Source organism: Apodemus sylvaticus, chromosome 18 (assembly GCF_947179515.1).
Source record: "Apodemus sylvaticus chromosome 18, mApoSyl1.1, whole genome shotgun sequence".
NCBI classification, from domain to species: domain Eukaryota; kingdom Metazoa; phylum Chordata; class Mammalia; order Rodentia; family Muridae; genus Apodemus; species Apodemus sylvaticus.
In genome coordinates this window covers 7,005,371-7,018,126 of record NC_067489.1, presented here as the reverse complement: position 1 = coordinate 7,018,126, position 12,756 = coordinate 7,005,371, and the positions used below count along the sequence as shown (strand labels likewise).

Genomic DNA, 12,756 nt, shown 5'->3' with positions numbered 1-12,756 from the left:
GGAGGTTTGTAGACAGGAAAGGTGTGCATCCTGGTTCTTTCTCAGTTATGACTAAGCTACTTGACAAAGAAAAAAGTCACTAAATAAGAAAGGAGGAAGGAGGCATTTTTCTGGGAGATGCTCATGGCTGGCTTCCTTCACCAGAGGGCCAAATGACTGCAGAGAAAGTAAAGGCACTTCACCCTAGAAGCAAGTGCTACTAGGATACAATGTGTGTGTGTGTGGGGGGGCGGCATTTATTTCTTTATTCAAGATTTTAGTTGCTTCTTTGTATCACACTCTGCCCAACCAGACTCCTGTAGCTTTCTCTCCCGATCACATTATACTTGGACCTCCAAGTTATTGAAATATAATTGTTATAAGCCTTTGTTCTGGAAGTAATTTAGCTATACCCTGACTTAACTTTAATAAAAATAAGAATTTCCCCTTTGCTGATATTTTTCAGACTCAAAGGAAATGGACCTAGCTGTCTTGAGGTACCAGCAATGTATCTAGACCAGCATGTACCATGTGAGGAAGCGTAGGTGACTTTGTAGATGGGCTCAGGCTCCTGGTCACCACAGAAATGACTTAACAAGAGCCATGTAGATACAGTATGGTTTTCATGCTCTAGACACTGAGAAAATGGGTAGGGATCCTCACCCCTTATCGAGTTCCTGGTTAAGATGGCGAACTAGGGGCTGCTTCTCTGCAAGCAGGTAAAAAGGGACAGTAAGCAAAAATGGGCTTCATCCTAAAGACACAGATGGGTGAAATAACTAAACGGTAGAAAAGAGGGTAAAGACCAAACAGTGGGCTGCCTGTCCCTGGCTTGGGGGAGGAAAACAGAAGTCACGTCTAAAGGGGAAACCTAACACAGTTCTATCCTCTGGACAAGCCTACATCTTCCAGAAACCTCAGATCTAGTTATGAGTTTTGGTGAGACAGTGATCTTCTCATAGAAAGTCCAGTAGAGGAGAGAAATCCTATTTTGTTGAAGTCCCAGGGCTGAGGAAAGGCTTGGGGTGGCAGCTGTCCAGAGCAGACAGGCTAGACACCAACAGAAGTGTATAAACCTTTAAATGTATTTCTATATCTCGAATACAGGGTTTGAAGGCACTAATGCTACAGTAGTTTGTAGCCCCTTGCTGAGTGCTATCTAGAACTGAGATGTCAAGATCAGGCTACTTGGAAAGAAGATCCCTCAACCAAGAAGAGACAGCCAAACCAACAGACATAGAAACCTCAGCACAGAAAGGCAAGAGGTACAGAAGAGCCAGACCATCTTCCAAGATGATAACTCAGCTACTGAACTCAAAGGTCCAGAAGTAAGTAAAACCCCAGATGAAGATTCCTAAAGTATCTAGTAAAAATGGCCAACAGGCTACAAGCAGACACAGGCAAACACATTCAACCCAGAACCTAGAGGAGAAAGTCATCCAAATGGATGAGAAAAGTAGCCACGTGGAAGAAAAACTCACCAAGGAAAAACCCCACAGACCATCAGAAATCTCTTCCATCTCATAGCCAGATACAAAATTCACATTCACAAAATCTTTACTGTCTGTCAATAATGAATCAGGGTGTGGGGGCCAGAATATCTCCCTTTCAATCCCTTCAACACCTATGTAAAACATCTATGATTAAGGTAACCAAGGAAGCCAAAGATGGCCGCAATGGGAGCTTTAGGGAACAGATGAAAGATGTAGGAATGAAAGACCTCGCACAATCACAGGTTTACTGGGAGGTCAGTGGGGGGATTTGATACCCTGACATCAAAGTGAGGGGCAGAAGGCTGAGAACTGAGCCCTGGGTCCTCTCCTACCTTGGACCCTACTGATACTGCAGACTGTTCTGTCTTCTCTGCCTCAGTCTGTCCCTCAGTGTCAACAACTGGATCTGGGCCTTGGCACCTGCTGCTTGGGACAGCAGAGATGCTGGGCTTCCCACTGGCTCAGGGGTCCCACTCAGGGGTCTTCAGGGCTCACATCTCTCATGGGCTCCTCACCAGTACCACTGTGGACTGGGGAGGATGGGACCGCAAAGGAAATGTGTCTTTAAAAAGATTGCGTCCTGTGCCCAGACAGAGCCACAGGACAGTGCGAGGCCATGTTTGTGACCATGTGAGGCCAGAGCGTCTTCCTCTCTCTCGAAGGGCCCTGTGACCCCACAGCCACCAAGATCAACACACAGTTAAGAGCCCAGTGCTCAGTGAGTCCTGCCAGCCACTGGATAATGGCTCCATGGAATTCAAAACACAAATTCTGCAATTCCCACGTGGGAGGTCACCGAAATGGGCAGAAACATCGAAACAGGAATTTTATGGGCAGGGTCAAACAATCCCTAGGAAAAAATGCAAATCTCCACAGGCAGATGCTCCCCCACCCCCAGCTGCTTCATCCAGTGGAGGTAACATTTAATTTTGGGGGTGGGGTGGGGGGAATGTAGTGAGAGCAAACATACTTTGATGTAGTATCTCGCTGACTTTCTCTGAGTACAGTCTTCACCCAGAGACGCGTTTCAGCCCTGGCAACTGAATTCCCTGTCACTCATACCCATGCAGACACTGCTTTCTCAAGAACACACTATGTTTCAGGCATCAGAGCACATACTCTAGTGGGGTGCCCACACACGAAAGCAGGTGCATGGTCACCGGAGTTGAAGAAGGTGTGTCCGGGGAGAAAAACAGCCAATGGGTGTAGACCACATTTAATGTCTACATTTTCTTCTTTTTCATTATAAGTGGTACCTGGGGCCATTTTCATGCCAGTATGGGATGTGCTCACCCTTCACTACCCTCTGGGCTTTGGATTTTGAGACAGGGTCTTGCATACATGGCCCATGCCGACCTCAGACTCTCATTTCTCCTTTTCTAGCCTCCCAAGCAGTTAGAGAGCAGGGCTTTTCCCCAGGGGCTACCTGAGGCAGGCTGCGGTCACTGGGGTTTCCACTCAGAGGCCTGTGCCATGTAGGGGGTGTATGTATGTTTGTGTCTGTAGAGATGTGTGCATGGGTGTGTGTGCATGTGTGTATGTGTGTGGGTAGAGGGGTGCGTGTGTGTGTGTGTGTGTGTGTGCATGTGTGTATGTGTGTAGGTAGAGGGGTGCGTGTGTGCGTGTGTGCATGTGTGTGTGTGTAAAGATGTGTGTATGTGTGTGTGTGTGTGTATGTGTGTGTGAAGGAGTGGCTGGGGACACAGGGTGTCCTGGCACACCCTGCGTCCCCAGCACTGATCTCATGAGGTACAGGGCATGCAGCTCTCTTGTTCTCCAAGGCAATAAGGACATGGGCTGGGGAGGCTGGGCTCCAGTCTGGCTGCCCTGTGCGAGGCTTCTGCCCTCCTAGAGACAGCACGACTCTTCAACTCAGCCTTTCTGCCTCAACCCAGCCAACCGTTCCTCTCCTAGTAAATAACTGTTCCTACAAACTCCTGCCTCTCCTCCCTCCCCTCTCCTTCCCCTCGCTTTCCTCCTCTATCCTCCCCTCCCTTGTCCTCTCTTTCCTCTCCTCCTCTTTCCTCACACAGAATCCTTTTGTGACCCAGATGTGTGCCCCACTCTTTACCCAAGGGCACCGTGGCTATGAGCTGACTCCTCCCCTCTGCCCTGGCACTGTTCACCTGGACAGAGCAATTGATGGCTTGGTTCCAAGCTGCCCTGACTTCAGGCTCTGCTCATCAGTTCAAGGTTGATTTTCTGTGTCTCCGATCCACTGGGACTCCACTGGGGTTCCCTGGCCCTTCTCTGGGTTAATACATTGGCTAGAACTCAGGGGCACACACTAAGAGGTCTGGGGGCAGCGCAGAGGCTCCACACTCAATGGATACCAGCTTCCAGAAACCCCCAGCCAGGCTACAGCTGGGAGCTGCTAAGGCAGCCTTGGGAGATTACGGTTGGGAGATTCTTCGCCATCCACAGGATCAATTGATTTGTTCGCTAGTTGTGGATCATCTCTGTTTCTGGGCCTCTCTCTTGGAGGTGGGGTTGAAGGTCCCAACCTCTAAAGCTGTGTAGGTCCTCCAGGAGACCAGAGACACTCTCCAGCTCCCTGTAGAGGTGGCTATCAGTCAGTCATTACAAAGGACACTGATCCCGGGAGAGCCCCAGGATAAGCAGAGTAAGTGCTAGGTGGCACTCCGCCTCACTGCCCAGTAGGGAGGGAAGGCTCCGGCTGCAGCCCTGCAGGGCCTACTAGGAGAGGAGGCCCTCACTTAGGCCAGGGGACAATCCTTTCAAAGACATTGGGCCACCCCTCCTGTATTTCCTAAGTCAGCAGAGTAACCTTGACTTACTGGAGGGTGGGCAGGCCCAGTGTTTCCCTGTCCTTGGCACATTCTGCTTGTCACTGACACATGAGTGACCTATAATTGAAGTTTGATTACCTGCTAAGAAATCCTAAGAGCTGGGCACTCTGAAGGCAGAGGCAGGCTGATCTTTGTGAGCTAAAGGCTAGTCAGAACTGTATAGTGAAACCATATTTCAAACACCACCAGAACCACCACCACCACTACTACTACCACCACCAGCAGCAGCATCACCACCATCACCACCACCACTACCACCACCAGCAGCAGCAGCAGCAGCAGCATCACCACCACCATCACCACCACCACCACCATCACCACTACCACCACCAGCACCACCCTCACCACCCAAAAAAAAAAAAAAAAAAAAAAAAAAAATCTGTATCTCAGTTGACACTGGCAGAAAAACTGCAAAGACAGCTCAGGTTCCTATACACCCCCCACCCAGACAAGACAATGAGCTAACACCTTACAGACATTTGCACACTTCTCAAAAGGAAGAAATGAACATTATCATGTTCAACTATAGACTCCAGTAGCTTTCTGACATGTTTTTCTCTAACGTGGCTTTTCTGTGCCAGGATCCGCAGCGGGTGGCATACTGAATTTGACGCTATGATGCACAGGGAAGCTCCCTGCTCCAAAATCCACCTCAGTGAGAGCAGAACAGGCCTTAGCAGGGCTGGTCAGAGAGCAGGGACCCACCAAGAGCCAATGACAGGAGAATCCTCTCCCAGATGAATAGATTAGAGTTTACTTGGGAAGCCCTGGCTACTTAACTTTCTTTGAAATTCACCCCCTAGCCACACACAAAGGTCTTAGATACCCACAAAGTCCTCCTGAGATCCCATATCACCTGATTCTTTGATAGATTACTTAAACAAAAACCTCATTGTCACCTGGAGAAGTCAGTGGGGTCAAAGGCCACAGTCCTGAGATACCAAGGACCTTTGACTGGAGGGATTGGCTGTTAGAGGGGTAGCGTTTATTTACTGGGTTACAGAAGCTTCTCAACAGCATGTGTGGCAGGGAAGGCCTCATGTCTAAGAAATGTAAATGTGTTACATTTCTAGAGAGCCCTGATGTCCGTCCAGACGCTCCTGGGGTGGGGGAGTTCCTGAGCTCAGGACCCATCCCCAGGGCATCAGGCCTGGCAGAAGTGGGCAGCTCAGCTGCAGTCTGCCTCTGACTGACCTGGGCTGTGTGGGCCATCGCAGGCGCAGCATGCTGCCCATCCAGCCACCGTTTCCTCAGCTCCCACTCCCTCTGAGCTCAAGCAGCTGACCAGTAGCCATGCAGGAGGAATCACCTCTGCCAAGAGTGCTTGGTTCTCCCTTGAGGTGAGTGGGCTCAGGCCGGTGCCTGACTCATCTGCCACCTCTGCTGGTGTGCAGCCTCAGCAATAAAAGCCAGAGGTGCATTTGAAAGCACTTTCTAGACTCCTCAGAGCCTGGATATCTTTTCGACAACCCCAGTTTCAGCTTTCTGAGTGGCAGCCTTCTCATGGCCTTACAGGAAAGCAGCAAGGCTCTGCACAGACTTCCCCTGGCCCAACACTCACATTAGTTCCTTCTCTGCAGACCTTCAACTACAGTCCTTTGAGTCTTTATTATTTTTTTTTTCCACAGCAGAATCTTAGTTTTTCTGCTCCAGAACTTTGTCCTTGAGTCTCATACTTTCTCTCTTTCTGGTCCTGACTACTCCAGGGACAGGGACAGGGCCCTCTCCCTTCCCCGCTCTTTTGACCAAAGTTCCTACCCATCTCTAAGTGTGTGGGATGAGGAGTGTCTGTGCTGTGACTAAGCCATCTGAGCTACTCAGGGAAGGTGACTTCTGAGGCTCCAGAGGACTGGGTGTGCTCCTGGTTCCACTCTACCAACAGAGAACCGTGTATTGACTTCCTCTCCTTGGGGGCCCTGGCTTCACACAAAGGGATCAAAGCCTCAGGGAAGTGGGAACACACAGTCTTCCTTAGTCCCAGACCCGCCTGCTCCCTTCACAGCCTGATGAGGTGGACACTGGTCCACAAGTCCCTATGACTCAGACACACATGGAAGTAGCCACGGTAGGCTTTAGCTGCTTGTCCCCCTGGGATCTTAACCCAGGCAGCCTGCCACAGAGGATTCTGGGACTGGCACCCCTTTATGACTCAAGCTTTGGTCTCAGGATGGGCATTTGTATGAGCAGTAGTTTTTCTGGCCTTTGGAAACACCCACAGGGATGACAGTAACTGGTTCTGAGGTGTGGAGATGGAGCATCTGGACTCACACGTGACCCTGAGCTGAGGATGAAGATGGTGGGCCTTCATTTCCTTCACTCTGTGCTCCTGATCAACAGAGGAGTAGAGGAGGGGCCCCACCCCTTCCTAGAAACCAGGGTTTGGGCTTTATTTAGACCAAGGAAAGCCCCAACATGAGAAGAGCCAAGGATAAGCCCCAAGAGCATCTTCACGATTGGCTTGGGAATCCAGGAGACTGGGTGTGGTGGCGAGGTGGCTGGCCTCACCATTTTCAAAAGAGAAACCCCAGGCACGTTATTTACATTTCTGGCCTCTTTTTTTTTTTTTTTTTTTTTTAATGGGCATATGGGTTGCCCACCTCGGGAGTATTTTCCTAGAGGCTTTGATGTACTCATGCACACAAATTGATATACAAGAAGCATTCATTAAATAACCGCCCATTCTTTTCACTAACAATTCCCAGCTGCTTCTGCATGCAGTCCCACAAGATACAACACAGTGGTCCTATTTTTTGAATGTATCCACCCCACAGTGATTCCAGATACCAAAACAATGGAACAGGACCACAGGATGGGGCAGACAAGAGGGGAGGGGCAGAGCTCGCCACAAGGAAGAATTCCGTGCATCAAGAAATCATGTCGCCGGGTGGTGGTGGTGCACGCCTGTAATCCCAGCACTCTGGGAGGCAGAGGCAGGTGAATTTCTGAGTTCGAGGCCAGCTTAGTCTACAAGTGAGTTCCCGGACAGCCAGGGCTACACAAAGAAACCCTGTCTCCAAAAACCAAATCCAAAAAACCACCCCCCCTCAAAAAAAAAAAAAAAAAGAAATCATGTCACAGGCACGAGCTGTGGAAATGCCAGTGGACCAAGTTGATGACCATACTGACTGCACACTGTTGCAGGCACACAGACTCTAATGCATTTGCACATTCAGAATCTAAAGTCCAGAGAATGAACCAAGCACACTGAAGATATCCATGCTGTCTCTCAGCTCACATGAACAGATCAGGGCTCCCAAAGTTTCCTGTGTCTCCTGGGAATGCAAGATTCCAGCAGCACCTCAGAAAGTCCTGCTGGAGTGTCTTGGGATGGGATCTGAAGTTTTGGAAAGCCTTTCTAGGCAATGTGGCTTTTCATGCTCTCAGTCACATCCGAGAGCAAAGGGCCAGAGACACCGAGGTGGGTTTGTAGCATGGGAAAGGATTTGGGGAAGTCATGGAGTGATATGTAGGGAATATGGCCTTCTGTGACAAGCTGCAAATATTCTGAGGAATGTGGAAATTGAGGCTTGGTGTCATGGGCAAGGGCAGAGCTGGCTAAGATGCCTTTCCAAGCCAATCCTTTCGGGAGTTTAAAAAATGAGGCCCACTAATTAAGGGCTTCGTTCTGAGGATTAAAGACATCGATATCTGTACAGCGGCTCAGGGCTGTGGGAGTCGCCACACTGCTCTCACTCTCTAGGAGCACTGATTTAAGTGCTGCTGTGGTCTACGGATCCTGGCCAAGTGGGAGTCATGCATGAGGGCCCACAGGTAATGGCTGTTCCAACATTTAGGTTATGCTCTTTAGCCAGGACTGAGGACTGGGGCAGGAAAAGACAGACTCAAGCTGTAAGACTGGCCAGGATTGACCTGCTACAGTCTGGTCAGAGCTTCCCTTTCTCCTCATGATGGGTAGGCAAACAACTCTGTGGTGGGACCAGGCCCCACTTCCTGCAAGCTTGAGAATCACTGATGGTTTCGGCTAGGTGACAAGGGAAGGAGGCTGAAGCAGAGCTCGTTCCCTCAGGGTGTGTTGGTTCCAGACACGTAGAGTGTACTCATGTCTCCAAGTTCTGTCTAGGCCCTCGGGTACTCCACAGATGGTAAACAGGGCACACAGGGCACTTGGCCCTGGGCCCTCAATTTTCATGCATCTTTTAAACAACACTACCCATGAGGAGACCCTCCACCTGGGTGGCACTGGTACAATTGTAAGGAGTGGCTACATTTAATAATGCGTGGAAACCTCAGCGCATCCCTGCAGGTCAGTTCAAAGGCAGTTCTGGCAGGCCTGCTTTGGCCATGGAATGAGTAACAGGTATAGTAAACACGTCACAGAAGCCAGGGACTACAGGCCTGCTGTCTGGCCTGTGGCTCTTCAGGGCCTACTCAAGATTTGGTAGAGACCAGACCGCGGTTTCTATCCCTTTGTTCCCTAACAACCTTCAAGCAGGAGGCTGTCTCCTCCTTGCTCCGCCCCTCCCCAGAGGCTCATATTTAAGCAAGATGCTCTCTGCCCACCACAGTGCCAGGACACCACCGCTGAGTCTCTGGAAACTCTTTACTCCCAGCCCCCTTCATCCGTGCACCTCGTGGCCTAGTGACAGACATTCTTCTCTCGCTGCTAAGGCCAAAGCTTGGCAGCAAAAGGTGCCTGAGGCTACGTTTTAATTATTAGCTCCCTAGAGAGGGCCGACTCCTGCACTGCACAGGACGCGCGGCTGGCAGACACAGTAGCACACACCTACAACGCACAAGCACACTCAGGTGGGCTCCGCGAGCCTGTCTTCCACAAGGCTCCGCGAGCGTCCCAACCCGTCACGGACGCGGAACTCCAAGCGCGTGGAGTTCGAGTGGTACTTACCCCCAAGACGCTCTGAGCCAGGAGCCCCACTGTCACAGTCGCTAGCAGCAGCCACCTGCACAGAAGAGGGAGGGAGGGTAAGAGAGCGACAAGAACGTGCGGGCCCCAACTTGTCAACTCCCGAGAAAGATGCATCCAAGGTCCCCTGCACCTAGGAGACCAGGCAGAAGGCGACTTACCCTCGTAGGGGAGGGCCAGACGCTGTGAACCGCACTCGGTCCATGATCCCAGTCTTTGAGCTCTAGGCTCGCCTCGATCCCTTCCTAACCTGAGGCAAGAGACAAGGCGGGTTAGCAAAGGTTGCAGGCAGAGAGAGCATCATCATCGCAGCACTCTGACTCCTCAGTAATGCCCCTCGTTTCCTTGCGGGGTGACCAAAGTTTTGTCTCATCAGGAGTCAGAAAAAGGGAGACTCTTCTCCGTAGGCCCCGCCTGGAGCTGCTCAGCCCATGAAGCGCGATCCCTATCCCTCCAGCTCCGATCCAATGGAGCGCGCGGCCTCAGCCTGCCCCAGTGCTACACGTCCTGGACTTGGGGCCTGGCTGTCGGCGCCTCCCGGGGGTCGCTCTCACCTCAGGGTCAGGAGCTGCTGCCGGCGCGCATGGGCCCCTGCAGAAGCGTTGGCTCGCGCACAGCGGCGGCCAGGCCGGCCTGGCTCTGCTCCGTGGGCGCCGGACTCCCGGCCCCGGCGTGCCTTGCCGCTGCTTGCCCGGGACTGGTGAGCCAAGGGGCTCGTGGAATCGGGGCGCGGGAGGAGCTGGGTGCGGAGCGCACAGCCCCGGCGTCCGGACTCCCTGCGACACCAAGTCCCGAGCGGCGCGCAGCCTCCGCCTCTTACCCGCGCCGCAGGGTCCTCCCCTTGGAGACGCCGCCCGCGCACTGCCGAGGGGAGGGGGCAGCGCCAACAAATTGGGGAGCTCCTCGGGCGGCGCGCTCAGGTCTCTGCGCAGAGCCACCGCACCCGGGACGGTGAGCAGGGCTCACGCCCGGGCCCTCCGAGACTGAGCACCTCGCCGCGGCCCACGGGAGCCGGGCTGCAGTTCCCCGCCGTCTCTGTTGGTCCCCTGCCGCCCCGGGCGCGCCACCATGGGGCCCCGGCTCAGCGTCTGGCTTCTGCTGCTGCTCGCCGCCCTTCTGCTCCACGAGGAGAGCAGCCGAGCCGCTGCGAAGGTGAGTGCCCTGCGGACTGTGCTCCCCAGCCTCCCTCCCTGCACCCCCCGGCGCCCCGCGAGGCCTCTTTGTCCAGCGCCTGGCGCGGTCAAGCTGCCTGGCCCTCGAGGGTGTCGCGGGTGGCACGGCCAGGTGCACTCTTCACCCGGGTCTCCCACTTGTGGTCCCTGTGGGCTGCGATCACACATCCATTACGGAACCTCCTTTGTTATGGGCTAGATGCGGGAGAGTTAGGAAGGGACTGAAGTTTAGCGCGCACCATGGCAGGGTGAGGGTACCAAAGAGCCAGTGAGATTTGAACCCTCATTGCCAAGGCGCTCAGCGGCGGGGCGCGCGAGTGGGTCGGGGCTGGAAGGGTGATCAGGCTCATCCCACGCCACTCAGAGTCCCACACACATGTGCAGGGGGAATCGCGTTGGGTGTGTTTCTGGTTGTTTGGAGACCGGGATGGTTGAGGCCGAACAGCTTTGGGCCGTTTGCCTGGAAACATCTGTATTTTTGCTTTCCCACGACTTTTGTGTAGCCTACGGCACGCTTGAGAACAGTCGCGGGCTCTTCTCCGCATCCTAAAAGTCTCTGCCTCAACTCTTGCCTTTTATGAGTGTGTGCCTGAAAATTATAACCACATTTAGACTTGAGTGTGAAACCAAAGCGAAACTCTGCTGCATTGTTCCCTGCGCAAATTGTTTTTTTAGTTTTTGTTTCCTCTGGTGCTGTGCTTGGCCAGGAGGGCGCTGGGAGATGTTTGCAAGAGCCAGACTTCCAGCTCTGGAGGAACCCGGCCAGACTTTCTGCCTTCGCCTCTAGAGAATACACTTCAGCTGCTGCTGCTGTGACAGCCATGCAGGCCCAAAGGCCACAAGGTGTGGCCTCTCCACAGTTTGCCTTCCCCCTCAAAACTCTTAAAACGATGTTTGCTGCTTACCGGCGCTGCCAATTTTTAAAAGAAACTGTTCCTTAATTGTGCATTTTCTTTCCTTTTTAAGAATTTCACCTCTTTCTTGCAGGAGCGATACTGATCAACTGTACTATAAATTATTAACTGTTACATACTAGAATAAACTGGTAATGTTACTAGGGGGGTTCTTAATTGAGTCCTGCCTCCCTGGTGGTAGCTTCTTCATTGGTTATTGAAGAAGGATGATTACATCAGCAAGCGACTTGAGAGAGTTCCCTCCTCTCCTGCTCTCCACCTTCACCGCAGGTAGCTGTTTAACCACCCTTTCTCATGCTGAGGGCAGTTTCTCAACAGAGCAGGCTGGCTGGGCTGGACCTGATGGTGGTGCAGGCCTATCTTAGAGACCCAAAGCAGGAGGATCTCAAGTTCAAGGCTAGCCTGGGCAACAGAATGTGTTCAAGGCTAGCCTAGACAACTTATGGAGACCCTCCCTAATAATAATAATAGTAATAATAAAAGTAAAAAGAGGCTTATGGGTGAGGTTTCATGGTGAAGTGCTTACCCAGCATGTTCATAGCCCTGGGTTCGGTCCCCAGGGTGGAAAATATTTACCAAAAGATCTAGGACTTACTTCTAAGGGGACCAGGGTAGGTCATTGTGATGGAGAAGCATGAACCACTGTGTGGATTTGGGTTTTTCTGAATGATTGTGTTAGCAAAGCTAACTGTGAGATCGCATGTCCAGACACTAAGGACTTTAAACAGATGAGTCAGCCGCACAAACTCCTGATCTTACTTGAAAAATCAAACCAGCTAGCATTGAGGCTCGACACTGATTTATTTCCTTTTAGTCGTCCTGTAAGACTGAGTACATTCCTTGACACTTCTGCGTTCTGTTCCTCAGGCAGTCTTATCTTAAGTGATTTGGCCTGTGGGCACCCTAAAACAGTACCTTGGTGAGACATTTACCCCGGATTAGCAAGCCTGCTAATGTGCATATGACCTTAGGTATGCAAGAAGACCCCTTTAAAAACAGCATGCCCCTCATTTAGAGGGTATACCTCCTTTTCGTGGTATCAATAACATTTTGCCCTGCTCCTTTTAAAACTAGCTGTGAGCGGTACCACAGCAGTGAAGTGGCCTCCATTGTATTTTCTCAGTCAAACATCCTCTAAGCATAACATTTAGATGGTAAGATGCATCAGGTCTGCTTGGGGATGGGCCCAAGGTTGTGTTTACACTGGGCAAGCCCTCTCTATTGATGCTAATCAAATTGCTTTTCTGGGTCTGAGATGCGAACTTTCCCCTAAGTGTGGCCATGCCTGCCCAGCAGTCTTGCTGTCTCCTGAACATTACTCATGTCTCCAGGGACTGAATGGCCAAAAAGCTCATACGAAGAGGGGAGACTGTCTTCCCATGCCGGTTTGGGTGGTTCTCCTTGAGTTTGTATCTAGATGAGAAAGCTGGTTTCCCGTGTAACCCCAACAGGGCACAATGGGCATGGGGTACTAGTGGGGAGGTTCCCCAGTCCTTGTTCTCTTTT

At 51.8% G+C, this 12,756-nt stretch overlaps 2 protein-coding genes across 3 annotated transcripts in view; one reads left to right on the top strand and one right to left on the bottom strand.

Moving 5' to 3' along the window:
* Col4a2 (collagen type IV alpha 2 chain) overlaps positions 1-9,817 on the bottom strand; it is a 139,550-nt gene extending 129,733 nt beyond the window's left edge. For both annotated transcript variants that reach the window (XM_052162165.1, XM_052162166.1), the window contains exons 1-3: positions 9,719-9,817; positions 9,326-9,414; positions 9,147-9,201 (exon numbers count right to left, since the gene is read on the bottom strand). In XM_052162165.1, coding sequence (XP_052018125.1) covers positions 9,147-9,201; positions 9,326-9,369 — 99 coding nt within the window. In that variant the 5' untranslated portion in view covers positions 9,370-9,414; positions 9,719-9,817. The remainder of the gene's footprint in view (positions 1-9,146; positions 9,202-9,325; positions 9,415-9,718) is intronic.
* Positions 9,818-10,090: 273 nt separating this feature from the next.
* Positions 10,091-12,756, top strand: part of Col4a1 (collagen type IV alpha 1 chain) — a 115,427-nt gene continuing 112,761 nt past the window's right edge. The window contains exon 1 of the mRNA XM_052162167.1: positions 10,091-10,316. Coding sequence (XP_052018127.1) covers positions 10,233-10,316 — 84 coding nt within the window. The 5' untranslated portion in view covers positions 10,091-10,232. The remainder of the gene's footprint in view (positions 10,317-12,756) is intronic.